At 42.9% G+C, this 19,754-nt stretch overlaps 1 protein-coding gene across 3 annotated transcripts in view; it reads right to left on the bottom strand.

The window, feature by feature from the left end:
• Positions 1–19,754, bottom strand: part of NOTCH2 (notch receptor 2) — an 89,718-nt gene that overhangs the window by 43,773 nt on the left and 26,191 nt on the right. For all 3 annotated transcript variants that reach the window (XM_071435720.1, XM_071435721.1, XM_071435719.1), the window contains exons 5-8: positions 17,436–17,558; positions 2,791–3,024; positions 1,837–1,992; positions 245–433 (exon numbers count right to left, since the gene is read on the bottom strand). In XM_071435720.1, coding sequence (XP_071291821.1) covers positions 245–433; positions 1,837–1,992; positions 2,791–3,024; positions 17,436–17,558 — 702 coding nt within the window. The remainder of the gene's footprint in view (positions 1–244; positions 434–1,836; positions 1,993–2,790; positions 3,025–17,435; positions 17,559–19,754) is intronic.

Here is a 19,754-nt window from a genome sequence, read left to right as displayed (position 1 = left end):
TACCCAGCTCAGCAGGCTAATTTCCTCGCTGATGCAGAGACTGGTTTCTTTCTCAGCCCTCTAATTGCTTTCTCCCTCCCACACACAAATACCAGGTCCTCCTGGCTGGTGCCACCACAGCAGGCTCTCTCTCAGCATTCAGCCTCAGCCCTTTGCAGCTTTGGGTTCCACCTGAGCAGAGCTGGCAGCCCTCCCTGAGCTCTGCCTCCTGCTCCCTTCCATCTTTGTCAGAACCTCCCCTCACCTGGCATACAGAGACACGTGAACCCTCCAATTTTATCCAGGCAGGTGGCATCGTTCTGGCACGGGTTTGAGTGGCACTCATTGATGTCCATCTCACAGCGAGGTCCTGTGTAGCCCTTCAGGCACTCACAGTGGAAAGAGCCCTCGGTGTTGACGCATTTCCCAGCATGCTCACACGGATTGCTGTTTGCTGCAAGAAGAGGAAAGACACAAATGTGTGGGTCTAAATTATTGCTCTCTCTCTTATTGCTCTCTACACCTTCCTGAAGGGAGGTGGGGGTCGGTCTCTTCCATCGGGCAGCACTGACAGAACAAGAGGACACAGTCTCAAGCTATGGCAGGGAAGGTATACGTTGGATATTAGGAAAAAATTCTTCACTGAAAGAATAATAAAGTACTGGAATGCTCTTCCCAGGGAGGTGGTAGAATCACCATATCTGAATGTGTTTAAAAAAAGACTGGACATGGCACTTGGTGCTACAGTCTAGTTGAGGTGTAAGGGCATAGGTTGGACTCGATGATCTTAGAGGTCTCTTCCAACCTCATTATTCTGTGATTCTGTGAAAACCTCTCCCCAGAGCAGGAAAGCCACAGCATTCTTTATTAGTCGTGGTCTTTTCATGGGCATTCCTTTCTGGCAAGTAATATTGGGGAAAGATTGTTCATCCTGCTGGGGAAAGGCCACTGAAGAAAACAGTGGCAGTTTCTTGCCTGTCAGGGGCCAAAAGAAGGATTGCTGTCACCATAAGGGACCAGAGGAGTAACTCTGCTCCATATTACTAACGACAGCTCTTAAGAGAAAAGTATCAGATAGCAGGGATTAGAGAACTAATTAATGTTTTCAAGGCTTTATTTCCAGATCACATTTTACATTTACTTCATTCCTGAGGCCGACAAGATGCCGCCACAGCCACAAAACAGCCAAACTTGTCCTTTTTGTGTTTTCAAAAAGGAATAGCACTCTTGTCCAAGGCAGACTGAGGAATGAAATTCAAAGAAGTGCTTCTTTCCAACCCTTCCATGTGCTGGTTAGGCATTACCTTCACGCATCACTCTCTAGAAGCATGAACGAGCACTCACAAAACTGTAAGTAAGTCTGTAAGAGTGCAGTTAATCCCCAAAACAACACAACAGCATGCTATCAGAGAACTACAGCTTTAAAAGCCCACGTGGTCACCAGTCTTGGAAGGCACTCAAAAGATCCAGCCATATTCTGGCTGTCAAACAGCCTTGATATATTTCTACTGAGGCCGTAGCTGCAACAGCTCCCACACGAACTGCGGTGCTCTCATTGCACCCTGCAGTTCTAAGGGACAGCTTAATTATCACATCTGTTTGCAGGCACTCCCCACACAGTGCTAAAGCCCTCTTGCACAAGGAAGAATGGCTAAGCATCCCCCTGCTTTTCATATTCCAGTTCAAACATGGACAACTATTCCAGCTCAGCCCTTTGCCCCAGGTCTCACACAAGTTTAAAATGCATCTGAAGACACTGAAATGGAAGGTGGAGGGCACAAAAGGAGTCCAATGTATGTGGAGAAGTTATGACAAAATGTGTATTCTTGCGCTCACAGAGAGCAAACAGAAACTCACCCATTGCACATTCATCCACATCCTCAGTGCAGTCTGCTCCCTTATGGCCCTGGGGGCAGGTGCAGATGTAGTTTCCATTCACAGGGTTGGTGTCACAAAGAGCACCTTTCTGGCACGGATTGCTAACACAGGCATCATCCAAGTGGCACAGAAGACCTAAAGAAGCATCCAAGAGTTTATTAAAATAAAGAGATGAAGCAGTCAGACTGTATTTTACACAAATTCTGTGTCCTGGTATTTCAGATAGAGACTCCTACAGCAAGAAACCTGAGCAAGCTTGAGCCCTGAACTACCACAGGGAATTCATCACACACTTATAGAACATTATATTTAAATACAAATTCTGTTACTTTAGAGGTGTGTCCAGCATTTCTGAAACAGGAAAATGGCTGACCATTATCAAAATCTCATTCTTGGAGCAGTTAACTAACTCTTCACTCAAACCAGCATGATAATTTTTCTGACATCTGAAAAGGTGCACACGAAGCTCACTTTAATTCAGACATGCAGATCACTTTTATTTCCATGTAGTTAGGAGATACACTTCCACCTAACCTAAACCAGAAAATTTTCCACTATACCAGTGAGGATGCCCAGGTCATAACACAATCACATAAAGATATCAAAATTTGCTTTCTGGATTCATACAATTATTATAAAGGGCATAGAGCAAGTCACATTCACGTGCAACTTCTCAAGCAAATACAGATTCTGCTAAGGGCTGGAAAAAGATCTTCCCTTGCAACCTAAACTGTACTAAATTTGTCTTCTAGCCTGACACAAATACTTCTTTTTCCCAAGCTAGAGGGGTTTAACAGCCCCTTGCCCACAGACAGTGCTTTTCCTCCTGGTGGTGAAGTGCACAGAATAAACACCCTACTTTAAACAAGTGTATAAACCCCAGGGAGCACCTTCCGTGCCAGTGCCAGACTTGTGCAAGGTGTGTGCCCTCACCTGCCTTCCCCTCTGGACAAATGCAGGAGAAGGAGGCCACCCTGTCGATGCAGGTGGAGCCGTTGGCGCAGGAGGCAGTGAAGCAGTCGTCGATGTTCTTGCTGCAGTCGTCCCCGCTCCAGCCGTTGACGCAGACGCAGGCGTAGCCCCCGTTGTGGTTGGTGCAGGTGCCCCCGTTCTGGCAGGCATTGGGCTGGAGCTGGCACTCATCCACATCCTCGGTGCAAAACTGGCCTGGGGTGTTGGGGAAGATGAAACAGGAAAGCCTTATAAATATGATTGTCTGGCAAAAGATTTTGAGAATATAGAAACTATAAGCGAGTTGGAAATGAAAGCAAGCTTTGAGATCCCTTAGTTACTAAACAACTGGAAAACAATGATGTGGCCAGCTGAAGGTAATCCCCTTTTGATGAAACAACACCCTCTGCTTGCAGACAGCTCCAAGGGTCAGAGCAGACCCTACCAGCTTGGCAGAAGGGGTCCAAAGAGGAGTTTTTAGGGTTTAAAATGTAACACAGTATGGTAATGTAGTGATTCTTACAGGCTGTATGTAAATGCTATAGGATTTGTATCTTAGACTAGATTGGTTAGTGAGAATTAGAATATTCAGCATAGAAGAAGATTTATGGTGTTGTAATGGGAACTTCACTCTCTTATCCTCTCCCTTGCTCTCTCAACCTCTTTACCAGACTCTTGCCTTCTCTCTCTTTACCTTTCTCTCCCTCTTTGGGGCCTGCTCTGAGCTGTGGCTGGCAGCTCCCAGCAGGGCCCCTGCACCCAGGCCCTTTGCAATAAACCACAAGTTCCACAACCTGGCTGCAGAGATCTCTGGTGTCCGTCCGTCCCACCCCCGTCACTCGTACACCGGGGCACAGAAAGGAGCAGGTTCAATGCACCTCAGGTGCTCAGACTCAAGGAGGTTCTTGCACAGACAACATGACCAAAGGGAATGCTATAGTCCCTCAGTTGATGCTCCTCAATTCCAGCATGCTCCACTGCCAGAACTTCCACAGCACTGTCATCAAATCAGGCAAAGACAACCAGCACCCCTAAACAACCCCAAAGCAGGAGCTGGGCTGCAAACGACTTTAAAAGAATGACTTCAAAATAATTACTTTAAAAAGGCACAGTGCAAGAGCCAGCAGGCAGCCTGCAGCACACTGGAGATACATCTGCAAGGAGGTGAGAAGCAAAAAGAATGAAGGGCTGCCTGCAGGGCAGCCAGAGGGACTAAGAGAAAAGATGGCATAGCAAGAAAATCTTGGCCACAGGAGTATCAACAGGACAGCAGCAAGGTCACACTTGTCAGGAGAACTTAATTCTTTCCTGTATAATTATTCAATGATGATTACTCAGTGAGGAAGAATAGAATTCTTAAAACTCTTACACCTGAAATAATTATTTGCTTTGCCCCAGGTATTGTACAGACAACCACAAATACTTGGGGATTTCTTGGTTATTGAGACATTTTCTCTTTTTTTTTTCAGTAACAAAATAAGTAATCTAAAAATGTTCTTACAACCAGAGATATTAGAGAGAAGAAAACAAATGTACACTCTCAGGGAGATTTAAGGAAAAAGACCAAAGGACCAGTAAGAATGAAATAATTTTCAGAGGATGCTGAACTTTACAGTCACATCTATGAAAAGCTCTGCAATTCAGATTTAGTGAAGTATTTTTTTTGCTGAAATCCATCTTGCTTTGACATCAAAATCTGGAGAACCTACCACTTGCAATAATATTTTGCTTCAACAGTTATTCATCTTCCCCATTAAAGTTGCACAGTTTACTTTTAAGCCAAAATTGTTTAGCTGAAGTTTCAAGTCATTTTGGGTTTCCTGAACAGATAAAACCTCCTAAGCACCAGCTCATTTCTTCCCAGGCTGGCATATGGGTACACATGTGCAACCACAGAGTACTGGTCACAGTCCACAATCTTCTTCTTGATAAACTATTTCTCTCCTTTAAGTTACATTAAGAACTCTCTAAGCACTGAAAGCTTGACTTTTTTTTTTAACACTTCTTGGTAACTTGCTTTTGCCACCCTTTTAAAAACATTGATAGGATGCACACAGCATCAGAAGATGGCCCTTTATCAGAGAGTGAGATTTGATTTGTCTGATGTGACCTTCCCCTCTTGCCCAGCTGACAGCATCTCCTCTCTCACTGGCTTCCAGCAGCTTGCTGTTATTTGGGTCAAAGCTCTTCAGTAAATTTACTCTTCAGTAAAAATCTTCTACCACAAGATTTTGCTTCCCCAGCTACTCTATCTGCTGCACATTTACATTTGCATGGAATTCCCCTTGTATTCCATGAATAAGAAATTCAAGAGCAGGCCACAGGTCTTCTCTGCCAATGCACCTGGGCTCCAGTTTATTCAGGCTTGCCAAATTAAAAATACTTATCAGATGTTGATAAGTGACATTGTTTATTAATGGCACAGAAATAATGTTGCAAGAGCACAGACACACCCTCCTCCAATACACCAAACTGAAACATTTATTCTGAGCAGGAATCTAAAAACATCCAAACGTAACCATCTCCATCTACTATACTCATGATCCTTTTTGTTTTCAAAGTACTTGGATAAATTCTAGCCTTTGATCCCATGAGACTTAGATTTTTTTTTTTCCCACTTAGGGGCAAAGAAATGAAATTATTATTAAAAGAATAAGTTGAATAAGTTGCACAACTGTGTTCTGTGCATATGTTCCATTCTTTGGTAGGACTACTTCCCAACAATAATTTTATCACTTAGAAAATCATAACAAAATTTTGACAGCAATGATAATTACAGTAGAGTTTTCAGAATTAATCTTCAATTTCTGGTTTGCTTAATGAAAGAGTTGGGGAGAACTCAATCCCTTGCTATTGTTATCTGTAAAACACCTCTGTGCATTATGAACACACAAACCATGCATTTGTCACACTAGCAGTGGATTGTTCAGGAGCTTTCAGTGCTGCCTTATCAGTGGCCACCCTGGCAAGAGCCAGAGAGCTGGGGCTGGCTCTGAGCAGTCACGCGTATCTCACAGCCCAACACAGCCCACTCCCTCCAGGAAAAAATAATCAAGACCTTATTTGCTTATTATAGAAGTGATTTTCCTTCTGTTCTTGGAGGGGGCCCAGCCAGATCAAAGGACTCCCTTGCTGAGGAACCCTTGCAGAGCTCACATCCTTTTGGCTCAGCCAGCCTGAGCTGCTGCCACCAAAGCACGAAGAGTTTTCAGCCACAGCACTCCCCAGTGTGGTGCCCCAAAAAAAAAAATCATTTGCCTTTTGACTGGCTGAACAGAACTCCACACACAAAGTGCAACATAACTCCACACATGAAATGCAACAGAACTCCACACACGAAATGCAACAGAACTCCACACACGAAATGCAACAGAACTCCACACACGAAATGCAACAGAACTCCACACACGAAATGCAACAGAACTCCACACACGAAGTGCAACAGAACTCCACACACGAAGTGCAACATTCTCTGAGCTTTTGGCGAGGGTGATTGAGCATGGGAGTACATGCTGTTAATTTGTATCTTCTTTTGCTGTTGGGGGATGTTTTTCATAGTTGTTTGCAGTGTTTTGTTAAGCAAAGATGGGCTAACTAATCGCCCATATAAACTATCAGGGCTCGGTTCTGACTTCCCATTTTGAGTGTCACTGGTAGAACCAACACTTAGGCCTTCTTTTAGTATTTTTTTACTAGTACTCACTCTCCACTTCTAGAAAGAACAGCACCAAGTGACATCATTGATGTCCTTGCAATAACCCTATGTTCTTGGCTATTCCATTTTTCTGCAGCCCTAAACTAAACCAAACTTTTAAAAGGTCAAACAATGCCTTCATAAGAAAAGAATACAGAGCTTAAACTTCTTCAAGCACTTGAACTGTATTTTAAAGACACATACCACATTTGAGCTCCTTGAATCTGGTCCTCACTTGGCTTCTCCAATTTCTAATGCCCCTTTTGCCATACAATTGTATTTGTGTTTAATTATGAATATGAATCAGAGCGGCACCTTAATGCAATTTGTTTTAAAAACAAAGGAAATCCAATTCAACATATTAAGAGGCATAAATGAACAATTAACTATTGCATTTTACTACTGAGTACTTTAATGAAAAGACCTTGTTCCTAATTGAAGACTTCTCTCTGCCAGGTTAGTTAGATTTAAAACCAAATGAGATGAGTTCTCATTCCTGAAACAATTTACTTATGGGATGCTGCTTTGACTTAACTGTAACAAAATAAATATATTTATTTGTAGCCATGTCATTGGCAAGCTTGTTTTCTGCTTGTTAGGAGTTTTAGGAAGAATCAAGTCTTTCATTCACAGAACAGAAATTCAACTTCCAAGGGCAAAGTCCATGATGGACTGTACAAACTGCACAGTGTAACACACATGTCCACAACCCAAGTCACTTCTGAATGCTGCAACTACTCAATGTTAATTCATCTGACTGCATGTTGGTGTAGGTATTTCTTTCCTTGTGCTCTCACTAGTTTCAATTACATTTCTAAAAGACACACAGTAAACATAGGCTGAACAAGTGAAGTGTGAATATACTTACAGCACAATAATTTGATGGAAATGTGGAAACATACACATAAAAGACAACAAGAAAGGAAACATAACTTACTCCAAGAAGGTAATGAAAACCTAGCCTGACCTTGATATTTGCAGAGCCTGGGAAATCAGTAAAATGCCGACTCAGGTTCTAAGTGACCTTGTACAAAGTAAACAGCTAGTCCATGTGGTATTTCAAAATTGAAAACTAGAAGTAGAAAAGGGGAACAGCATTCAACTCTTAGCACTTTTTGCCCACTATGAAACTAAGTTACTTCCTGCATATTTCCCCTCCCTCAGAAAAACCATAGGGAGTAAGTCAGACATGTTTGCTGCTTTGATTGCTCCCATTTTCAGAGCCTCAGGAACTGCAAGGAACTCGAGGAGTTTCTCTTTTGGCAGACACAGGGTTCAAGGCCTCCGTCAAGTAGTTGTGCCAGATCTCATTGATAAGAAACAGCCCTTCTCCTTCTTTATGTTGGAAAGAAAACAAAGCCTGATTTATACAGGTAAAGCAACACACAAAATTAGAACAATGCTACACCAAAAGTAGGGAACATTAGCTTGGACAAAGCAGACAGTGAAACAGCCACCCTGGAAAGCAGCACCAGACATCTCCAAAAAGCTGATCCTACCAAACCTTAGAGGGCTTGCATTAACCTCAATTCCAGCTGCATTGATCCTGCAGGACCCTCAGATAGTTCAAGCAGAGGACTTCATCTTTGGCAGAACAGACTAAGGAGAACATTTTCTTGGCCTCTTAACAGCAGGAAAGTCTGCTGATGCACAGCTGGAGTATCAGAGGCTAAAGCTCCTGACAGCAGATCTAATACAGTTTAATCACTAAAAACATTTTGTAGGGCAAAGGGTGCAAATACTTTCCTGTGCCTTGGAAAAAAAAAAAAAATCAGCTCCTTGAAAACTGAGCTGGGAGGAGATGGCAATATCCCATTTCTCTCAAAATCACAACCACCCCAGCACTGGGCTCAGACTGAACTGGAAGTCAGAATATCTTACAAGTTTAGTGAAAGGCAACTTGTGAGAATCACAAACTGGTCCGTGGGGTCTTAAGAGACCCACTGGAAAAGGAGCATCAGGTTTCAAGAAGCTTTTATGCCATTACCCACTCAGTAGCTCAAGAAGTTTGTGACTTATCTCAGACACAGCACACAGGGAAGAGGTCACTAGCTCTCCTGAAAGGGCTGCCTGGGAACTATAAACCAGATCTAGACAAAACTCTTTGAAAGAGTAGTTTAATTCACAAAGTATTCCAGATATTGCTGTATGGGTTTTTGAATACAACATGTGTAGCTCAAAAAAGCATGGCTCATTAGAACTGTTTGCATTTTTAATCCAAGTTTCAAAGGACTCCTAAGTGAGAAGGTGAACAGCATCTTATCAAGACTCAAGAAGGGGCTAAGAGATAAGGAACAGTATTTGTATACATGCCCAAATCTAATCATGGCAGAAGGTCATCGGTGCCACACTCCAAAGGACCCGGCACTTTCTTCTCCTCTCTAACCCCACGTGTGCATGTTCAGGATGCCAGCTGGCAGGCCACTGCTGGCTGCAGAAGGACACTCCTCTGTCCAGTTCTGTCTTGTAATGCAAGCAAAATGCCTGCATTGACAGTGTAACCCAACATGCATCCAGCAGCTCAAAGCAGCTCAAAGCTCAAGTTTCCTCATGCTCCTGTGTGAGCCACCTTGTCAAACAGAAAGGGAAAAATGCATGGAACCATTGAGCCTTCCAGGAAAATGGTATCTATGAAAAATACTCCAGCGCCCATGTTTTTTAATTGTGTACTTGTAAAAGCACTCAGTTCAATCTTTAACCCACAGAACTATCCATGCTCCTTGAAACAGTTCAGCAGCTTTTAATGCACACAGGCACTGGAGTGTCTAATTAATGACCTAGAAGGTGATGAAACAGTAGGCAGTGGTGGCTTTAACAAAATAACATTTCTCTTTTCCAAGAGGAAGCCAGGGATTTCAGACAGGTTCAACCAAGTAAGGCTGCTGGGCAGTGCAACAGCAGGCAGGGCTGGAGGCACAAAAGCCAAGCAAAATACAAAGGCAAAACAGCCTTGCTGCAGAAGGTTTGGGTTAGGCACTCCTGGAGGAAACACCAGCTTCCCTGGAAGAGCTCAGCAGGCACCTCTGCTCAATCACAGCTTTAATCAGCAAAACAAACACCACTGAGCAGACATTTGACTGCAAGGAACAATAACTAATGCAAACACTGCTTGTGCAACAGGGATGGCACAGCCTCTGTCAGGAATACATTTTGTTGTACTGGAGCCACCACCTCTGAATAAAAAAGAGACAGAGTTCATAGCCTGACAGACCACTGGAGAAAAGAACTTCCTAGGAGACTTATAAAGGAATTGCTACCCACAAAGAGAGCTAATAAAGAGTGCAATACATCAGTTACTGCACGGAAGATGCAGCACATGGCAAAGTCTACAAAAGAAAATATTTGATTGTTTACATAATTTGCTTTATTGACACTGGGATCTCAAAGCAGAGAACTGCAAACTTCTCTGAAGGAGGAAGTCCAGACCAAAATGTCCTGAGTAATAAACAGGCAATACTGAAAGGGATCTCAAGTGTAATGCCCAAATCACATCCAGATTCTAGACCCTTCAACAAAGCCACCCCCACAGGCAATCCAACAAATGAGACTGATACCCTCATCTCCAAGGATGGCTTCAGGGGCACACAGAATTCCATGCACTGCACTGTTTGCACCTGCCAGAGTTGCATGTGTGTTTAGTAAAGGTCTTCTTTGCTTAAGTTTTACAGTAGTTCCCCCAGAAAAAAGGGCTGAAGCCAACTATTTTTCCTTTTCAGGAGTTTTCTAAAGAACAAGCATCACAGCTCTCAGAAATGTGCTCCTTCCCCAGGATTGCACAGCATCTTTCTTCCAGAGCAGCAAAGCAGTAGCAGCCATTCCCAAACCTCAGGTGCTGGGGTTTTGGTTTTGCTTTCATTTGATCTCAAATAGATGTCAAATACCATCAAAGAAATCATAAAATTTAAGAGCTTAATATAGAATTTGAACAGTTGAAGACAAATCTATGATTGTAATGAGCAGAGCAAGCATCTGTGTTTATTTTAGGCTAATATGGTAGAGAAAAGAGTTTAATTTCATAACCACACTGGGAAGCATGCAGTGGAACTAATGGGCTTTTACAAGGGATTTTACAAGCCCCAAATACAAAACTCTGGGCTTTAAGAGACTTATGCACGGCCTGATCCATTAAATACTGCCCTAAATCACTCCCCACAGACTGTTGGGTAGAGAGAGCAGTCCTGACCAAGCTCTTCAGAGGCAGCAATACAAATGATCAGAGCAGGATTCATTAAAAATTCATTAAAACTGATGCACTAATGACAGACTGGTTTAATATGGTGGTGACAGGTGAAGTGACTGGGGACAGGAGCAGGACAGAGAAGTAACCCACAGGAAATACACATCACCAAGCTACTCTCTGCTCTGTCCTTCTCTTTACCTCCTCTGGAAAATCCAGTGAATCAGGGAAATACCAAACAAGTGAAAAGATCTGCAAGGCAAAAAAAAATTGACAGCAGGAGCCAAAACTTACAATGAAAGCTTCATATTCTCAAGCTATCTCAGCAACCCATCTTCAGTAATTACTCAAAGACAAATCACCTCATTTTAAGTACAAGGGAAGGGACAGGAACTGCCAGAAAGGAGTCAGCTGGAGATGTAACAAGTGCTCCCTATTAGTCTGCTCCCCAGCAGACATCCACCAACCCAGCCTCACCAGAGGGGTCGGGCCCATCTTGTTTTAGTGCCAAGCACATAAAAGAGGTACTGAAAACCCAAGGACATCTCCATAGGAGATCATTTGGCACATCTGACTGCTAAGAGTATTTCCCCAGCTGGAAAGGCACCAAGGGCGTGAGGGAAGGCGGCAGCACTGGACGCTGCCACTCTGTCATCAGATCAGCTTAGCTGTTCACACCTCAGGTGTTTTATTACTGCTGCCTCCCACCCAAGGCTTGGAAATGAAAAGCAGCACCAAGCAAACAGGAGGCTGTGGTAGGTGTTCCAGAATGCACACTGGATAAAGGACCAAGGGTGTAACTTTTAATGCCTCTGGAATCCATCCCCTCCGCACGACACCGAGATCAAGGGCCACAAGAGAAACAAACAACATCCAGGATAAAGTCTGTTTGTGTCCAGCACTTCAAATCATTTGTACACTCAAGCTTGGAGCTGCCAGCTCTGGAGGCTGCCACGTGCTCCCTGCTCCCTTTGTATCTGCCAGTTCAAACATGACGGAAGAGAACGAACCATGATCGTTCTTGGCCTCAGCCAGAGCTGTCTCTTGGAGATGCCACTGCAGTGACACCAGCCAACTCATCAAGCTTGGCATAGACAGATCCCAGCCAGTACCAAAGAGGCCACTCTGCTTTTTAATAAAGCCTGGAAAAGCACCAGGAAGCTGATCACTGCTGCACTGCTGGGGAAGACGACTGCACTTCTCATGACTGAACTTCTCAGGGACCCAACCACCCTGAGCTCACACAAAGGTCCTGGGACGTCATTTGGGATCACCAGGAGGGACAGGAGAACATCCCTGACAGGGGTCTCTGGCACATAGACAACACTCACATCATCAACACTCTCTGAAAAATAGCAAGGATGTATATTTAATTACTTAGGAGACTGGCATGTTCAATATTTATCATCCATGTCACCACATTTTGGCCCTCTAAGTACTCCAAGAAGGTAGCATTTTTTGGAACACTACACTAACATGACTTGCCACTGTGTACTTTGGTGACACAGAAGCTGAGGAAAGTGGTATTTGGCAAAGAGTTTTAAGAAACAAAATACCACAGCATATGATCTTAAATTAAAATGTTACATATTAGCCTTTTGATATTCATCCCCCTTCTTAGAAAAGAAAAGTCATGTCTGCCCAGAGTTTAAGACTGGGACTTTCAAAGAAAACCAGGGAGCAAATATTACTCTAATTAAATAGGAATTGAACCCTTAACACCCCACTTTGAAAATTCCTGCCTAAAGCTCTGCAGAAAAAGTAACCCTTGTGCTAGTTTGAAGAGCATATGACCAAGCTAACAGCTATTTTAATTAAAAAGCACAGCCCTGCTGCCTGAAGAGCTTTTCTGCTCAAGACAAACATTTGCTGCTGAAGCTAGCTCCCAGTGCTGGAGTTCTTTGGTGGAGTCAGCTGTTAGCACACTCTGCTTCCCTTAGAGACAAAGGTCGCCTAGATTTTAAAATATACAGCTCACTGGAGCCCTCTTTTCAGGGGAAAACAAAGCCTAAATAAATACAACTGCCATGGGAGTCTCGCCTTCCCAGCCACAGGGCAGAAATAATGAAAGGGAGCGAGCAGGCCAAGCCTGCATCTGAAACACTATAATGTGAGTCTTGAGTCTTCCAAAATCCACTTGAGAGTGGCACAGGGTCCCCCAGACCCAGAGACTCATCCCACAGCTTCTGATGCAGCAAACTGCACAAACGATTTAACTCCATGGAGGGCACAAATCTTTATTTGTGCTATACACTGCTCCTGAAACATGATTTGGGCCAAAAACGGGTTCATGGTGAGCCTCTAAAACACTGCAGACTTTCCAGGGGAGCAGGAATCTTTATTAGACATACAAGAAAAACATAATCATTTACAGCATTTAGTACTGGTAATCACTTAGGCACCCAAGACATCTTTCTAGACCCAAAGCTGCACAGGTCAGGTCAACAGAATCAACAGGTGCATTTTAAACCAAGCTTTGTTTCTTTAGATGAATTGTAGCTAGAATGACTGAGTAGTCTTTAAATTCTCTGATGGTTTCCCCATGTGTGCAGAGGGACAGAGACCCTAATCTTCCATATGGCTTTCAGCCCTGGACTGCCATCACTTCCCTCTGCACCCACTCACTGTGAAACTGCTCTGTGATTTTGAATTCCTGATCCCAGAAAAAAAAAAAAGGCAAGAAAGGGGGGAAAAAAAGGCAGATGGAAAGGATTTTTTACTAGATTAGTGAGTTAAAGTGGCACACTCCAACAAATCCCAGAGCCAGCTCAAGGGAAAGGGAAGAGTGTCTGTGAGCAGGGAGAGAAGGTAATAACATTCCTCCTCAGACCACAGTGAAGCTGAAGAACAGCAGCATAAAACAGTCCTCACATGGCACTTTATCTGATGTTAGCCAGGACTGTTGGCTAACTGATTCAAACCACACTTACACCAAATTCTCTGGCCTGTCATGCACAGGGAATAGATTTCACACTTTCACAAAAGCACCCAGGACTGTCTCCAAGGAAAGGAGGAGCTTCATCACACATCTGCACCACTGTGCTTTGAAAGGACCCAACAAACACAGGTTCTAACAAAGGCCCCATCCTGGGACAAGATAAAGTCATCTTCAAACAAACCAGCAATCAGTTAACATTCAGCAACAGGAAAGATCTGGGGCAGTTTCACCCAAGCACACCGGAGACTGCCTTGCCAGTTACAAATTTATGAGATTGATAATCACTGTAAACATATGAAATACGAGAACTTTGAAGGTGACAAAACCACTGGTGACAGCAGGAATTTCTCATCATTGTTTTTGAAAGGCAAGATTTTATCTTTCCGGAAAAACAGCAAAATGAGAATGAGAAGGCAGGCACTTGAACAGAAAAGGAGCAGTGAGCTCTGTTTGAGGAGCAGGAAATAAGACTGAAGGCAAACAGCATCACAAAAGGTAGGAGCAAGCAGCAAAATAAAGGAGTATTTTTTAAAAAAATGCATAGTTATGTAGCCCAGCCTACCACCTGTCAGGGAATTACAAGAGGCAGATGGTTACCAAAAGGAACTGGGACAGATTCTGTTTCAGTAAAAGTTGCTCCAATATTACTCAACATAAAACTTGTCTTGATCAGATGCAGTACAACTTCTTGATTTTTCTAGCAAGGAATGGGACTGCTTTCTCTGTGCCATGAAGCACAAACCATTTTAACATACACTAGAGAGCATCACCCACAGCACAAAGATTAAATAAAGACTAAAACTGCAGAGAAACTCAATCTTCCCCAAAAATAGTTGACAAGTACTTGAAAGCAGAGACTGTTATGAAGACAGCACATCTACACTGTCAGGTGTTCTTAGAAAATTTAACATCCTTTCATTTTTGGCTGATGTTTCCTTACAGATATGAGTATTTGGGCTTTTTTTTTTTTTAAGCAGCACACAATATCCTCTAACCTCATGGTCTCATTGGAAGCTTTTGTTTTCCTGAGGTGTTCATTCTCACAGTTTAGCTCTGTTGAGCTATAACATTTATCAGGACAGACTCCAAAAGAGGTGCCTGCTCAGCTCTCTCCTCTTTACTTACCTTAGAGATGATTTAAGATGTTATAAACCCCCTGTGTGTAAAGGATGGACCTGCAGTCATGCATTTCCTTACTGCTGAATAACTGATGTTTTATTGTTTACTACTGTCAGCACCAACTACAGTTTAACCTTGAAAAAACATCATCTTTCTCTCCAAACTATTGCAGAAGTCCTCTATCCATCCTCCCTGGTTTGTGCCCTGCCTCAGTGTCACCTCTCATGTCTCCAGGCTGGATGTGTAGTGTTTTCCTCACCTCCTTGGTCTCTAATTGAAGATGCAGGGAAGGGATTGGAGTCCATTCAGAAAAAAAAAAAAGCTTCTTTCACAAAAATTGCTACTGAGATGACAGAGAGGAGTCATAGAAACTTGCACTGTGCATTTCAGACAGGACAGTTCCATAACCTTCATTGCTCAAACAGCCAAGCTGCTGCTTCCTAAATTGTGAGCTCATTTTTATTTCCACACTGACCTAATCCTAGAAAGACAACAGCCCGAGAAGGCATCACCTCAAACCACTGCTGCACTGATAACCTCAGCTGCACCATAAACAAGGAAATTCTCAGAAAGCCCATTCCATTAAACTGTGCTAGAGAGCCACAGGAACCTCATGCTGGGGGAGCTCCTCTCTCTTTTCAGGGTTTCCCTAGAGGGAAGCATCCTTCACACACACAAGGTTTTCTGCAAGTGCCATCCACACAGGAAAAAGATGGCACGAGAGAGGCCACAACACTGCCTCACCACTTTTCCCATTGCTACTCAGAGCCCATGAGAGGTTCAGAGAGGGAACCACCACAACTGCATTGCAAAGAGTTGCTGGGGAGAAAATCTACCAAAAAGCCAAACAGAATCTCAGCCTATTGCTTGTGATGGAGAGACCAAGGTTTCTTCCAGGGGAGTTGCAGAAGTCATCCCTAGCTGACAGCAGACATCCACCTAAATCTTGCAAGCCAAACTAAATTTATGAAGCCAGAATAATCCCTTGGAGACTGTATGCTCATGGTCATTACACCTTCTGTGCTTGGGAGTAAAACAGATTAATTTGCTACTGACAGGTGCCAGAAGTCACAAGGGTTTTAATTTCTGTGGGACGGAGCAAGACTATAGGAGTCACTAAGGGTTTGTTGTCTCCACACCCAAGCTCTTGTGTTTTCCTTTACAGGTTTCACTTTCTGCAGGCTTTCAGGAAAAGGAGAAGTAGCACAGAAGCAAGGACACTTGCTCATTGAGGGGAGGACTCATTTTCTCCTATTTACACATAGTTTCAAAGACCTATGCAAGCTGTGGTGCACTTCACTCTTATGTGGTTTTCACTTCATTTAAGAATATATAATTCTTTTAAGTTAATGAGGGTTCTTAACTGGCAGCCTCCTTTTCATTTAATTACAAACATTTTACAACCAGAATTAATGTTCTCTGAGGAAAAAGGCATTTTAAAAACTGGTCTTAAGTCCTTTTTCTTCGCCTATGATTTTCAAATAAGGGCAAAACCATACTCAGCTGAAAAAATGCGTCAGCTAAGACTAGTATGACTCAAAAAAACTCAGCCCATAACCGGAGGTGTTTGTTTATTTTTGAGGTATGGAGACATTTTGCAACTAAATATGACACTGAGTTTCCTGTAAGCTGCTTCCTTATATTGTGCATAACACTTTCTTGAAACTCACGCTTTTTTCCCCTTCAGACTGAGTAAAACCAGACTCATTTATGAAGCAGAAGGAGCTTTGTTAGTTGGAGAACTTTACATAAAAATAAGTCAAGCAGGAAAATAACAGTAGTAAAACCATAAGCTTCCCATATATACACTGCTCTTCCCTCCTTTTTCCCCTACCTTTCAGATTTGCCCTGTTTCTCAGCAGCATTACTATAACCAACATGATCATTATCCCAACTTAGAAACACCCCTGCATGTATCAGCAAATGCCCACACCTGTAACAGCAAAGCCATGTTTTGTGCTTTTGGAAAACATTTCTCCATTTACAAAGTGCAAATCCTCACGAGAAGTGCAACTCATGGAGAAATTCTCCCTTGTTGTGGTAGTTCTGATGCCAACAGCTTTTCTTTTAAAGGGTGCACTGGCATCTGCCCTGACTGTGGGCACGGGGCCAGGGCCATATCCCTCTTGGTGCCCCAGTGAGGCTATTAATTGTTATGAGGGTCCCCAGGATGAGGTGAGAGATGAGAATTGACTCCAAGTTCTCAGAAGGCTGACATCATACCATATCATATTTTTATATTATATTATATATTTATATAATATTTTTATTATATATTTATATTATATTTTTGTATTTTATTTATTTTATTATATTTTTATATTTTATTTATTTTATTATATTACATTTTATATTATATTTATTATATTATATTACATTATATATTTTCTATTCTATGAAAATGGTATACTAAAACTATACTAAAGAAAGAAAAAGGATACATCAGGAGGCTAGAAAAGAATGATAATAAAAATCCATGACAGACTCAGAGAGCCCAACACAGCTGACTGTGATTGGTCATTAATTAAAAACAATTCACATGAAACCGATCAAAGATGCACCTGTTGGTGAGCAACCTCCAGAGCACATTCCAAGCTATCAGATAATTATTGTTTACATTTCTTTCCTGAGGCTTCTCAGGAGACAAACCCTGGCGAAGGGATTTCCCTCACGGATGGCAGGGCCAGCCCAGGACGTACCTGTCCACTGGGGCGGGCAGCGGCAGTTGTAGGTGTTCACCCCGTCCACACAGACACCCCCGTTCAAGCACTTGTGGTTCGGGCAGTCGTCCACGTTGTGTCCACAGACGCTTCCCTCGAAACCTGGACAAAGCAGAAACAGCAGCAGGCTGAAAAGGGCTTCCAACCTCTTTTGAGGAGAATTCACCCCTGACGCAGCTTCCCCTCCTTTTCTTTTCTTAAAGATTTGCCCTGTTCACCTAATCCTGATGAATCCCTGTAGGAAAGGCATTTTGTGCTGTTCTTGTGAGCCAGCAAAGGCTTCCTGAAGATAAGGAAAGCCCTGTATCTCTGTCAAGGAAGACACCAAGGCTGTCCCCATGACAATGTGATGGAAGAGAGAAAGTTAAAAGATGTGGACTCGAGCTGGCTCACAGAGTGACGTGGCTCCTTGTTCACCTATTGAGAATTTTGTTTCTTTCTTATGACCAATGGGCAGTGAATGTGTCAGTTAAGTAAACATAAATATCTTGAAAAACTATAAAGGCCACATGTTGCTGTAATAAATCTCTCTTATGCACCCCTCTGATGGAGTTTCAGTGCTTTGCACCGTGTTGTGCCCTATAGGGACACATCCCCACCTGACACGACTTTGCTGAATGCCTTTGCCAATAGCATGTGGGTCAGGTGACACAGCTAAAACACTTCCACCATGGGTAGATGGTAGATGGCCAACTGCGCTTTCACAGCCCAAAGGACATGAGGAGTTTCTCTTTCAGTGACTGAGGAGCACTGTCATTCAAAGCAAACAAAGTGAAGACCAAGACATTTTGAGTACCATGAGATTAACTTGTCACTGCCCACCAAGCATCAGCCAGGAGAAGTTTTTCCCATGGCAAAAAAAAGTTCTGGCATGCATTTCATGGATACCTCAGCAGAGTCTGCCTTGGATATGTCAAAGAAAAGTCTTTCCTTTGAAAAGGAGTTTCTAAAGTCCTGATCTGGCTCTCTTCAGTGTTAGACAAGTCAGTCAATCAACAAATCAGCTACCACCCAAGTGATGCTTACACACTAAGCCCTGCCTGAAAAGCAGAAGAAATCAGATACTCTTCCCCAATGAAAATTCAGGCTCCTAATGAACACACTGACAAAATATTCTTGCTACAGTTCCCTCTCCTTTTCAAAGAAGGAGAAGTGGGGACATTAGGGAAGGGAGCTGTCAGTGATGTGTCTTCCCCTTGATTTCCCCTGTTGATTTATTTCATGCTTCATTAAATAAACCTGCCATTTCTGCTGGATGAGAGAGCTATTTATCAAAGCACAAGTGGAATGCATGCTAATGTGGATGAAGTAAATGATTCCAGAACACACATGTTAATTTAAAACACCAGCCCTGCCTCTTCACTGCTTTGGAATGCAATATTAACATGACACAGTTCTCTCATCCAAAATCAGGCTTTAACCCCTCTACTTTTGATGCCCTGTTCCAGACGCTTCCATAGCATCTGTGTCAAGTCTCACAGCCCTCTCAGTAACATCTGGTCCAAGACAGATTGTGCTGTGTGGCACATGAGACAGAGACTATAAAGCTCTGAGCCAGCTTCTCCAGACTGCTGCTGCTCTCAGGAGACCTGAGGTGATTCATGTGCATTCCCATCTCTTCAACTTCTCTACAGTAGAGCTGGGAGGTTCCAAGCTGTATCAAGTGTATCCAAGCTGTATCAAGTGCATGAGCATCAGCAAGGAACAACACTCAACAATTACAAAACAAACAAACAAAACAAAACAAACCCCAAAACTACAAGACCTTCAATATTACTCCATCCCTTCAAAGCCCTTCCAGCCTCCACCCAAGATCCTAGAAATTTTGTGACAGTAGGGAATTTTAAAACAAAGAGGAAGTATAACATGCTTTCCCAGAGTCCCAATCATCACAGCAGCACGTTCCTGGCAAAAGCTGCTGAAGAACAACCACCAGGCAAAACAATTAGCTTTAGATCTCCATGTTTAAAAGTATATAAAGCTACCAAGCTTGAGCAAAGGCTCAGCTGTAAAACACAGGAGTGTCCTATCAGCTTGTGTTTCAGCTTGGGAGGAATCATCCCACTGACCACATATTGCACTCATGCCAGCACGTGATCAGCATGGAAATACACCCACAACCACAAAGACAAAAGGTTTAAGTTCTTATCTCTTCAGTTTGTATAATATAAAAACCAGCCCTACTTTCTAGTAAACAAATTTCTGACAGCAGGCATTTAAACTCCCTCACTGTACTTCACACAAATTTAAAGAGGCTCAATTCTTTCCAGAATAAAACATGGAAGTCACCCCACTACT

This window comes from Agelaius tricolor, unplaced genomic scaffold (assembly GCF_023055355.1).
Source record: "Agelaius tricolor isolate 1412-34295 unplaced genomic scaffold, bAgeTri1.0.p SCAF_11, whole genome shotgun sequence".
NCBI lineage: Eukaryota > Metazoa > Chordata > Aves > Passeriformes > Icteridae > Agelaius > Agelaius tricolor.
This window is presented reverse-complemented; position numbering and strand designations above follow the sequence as displayed.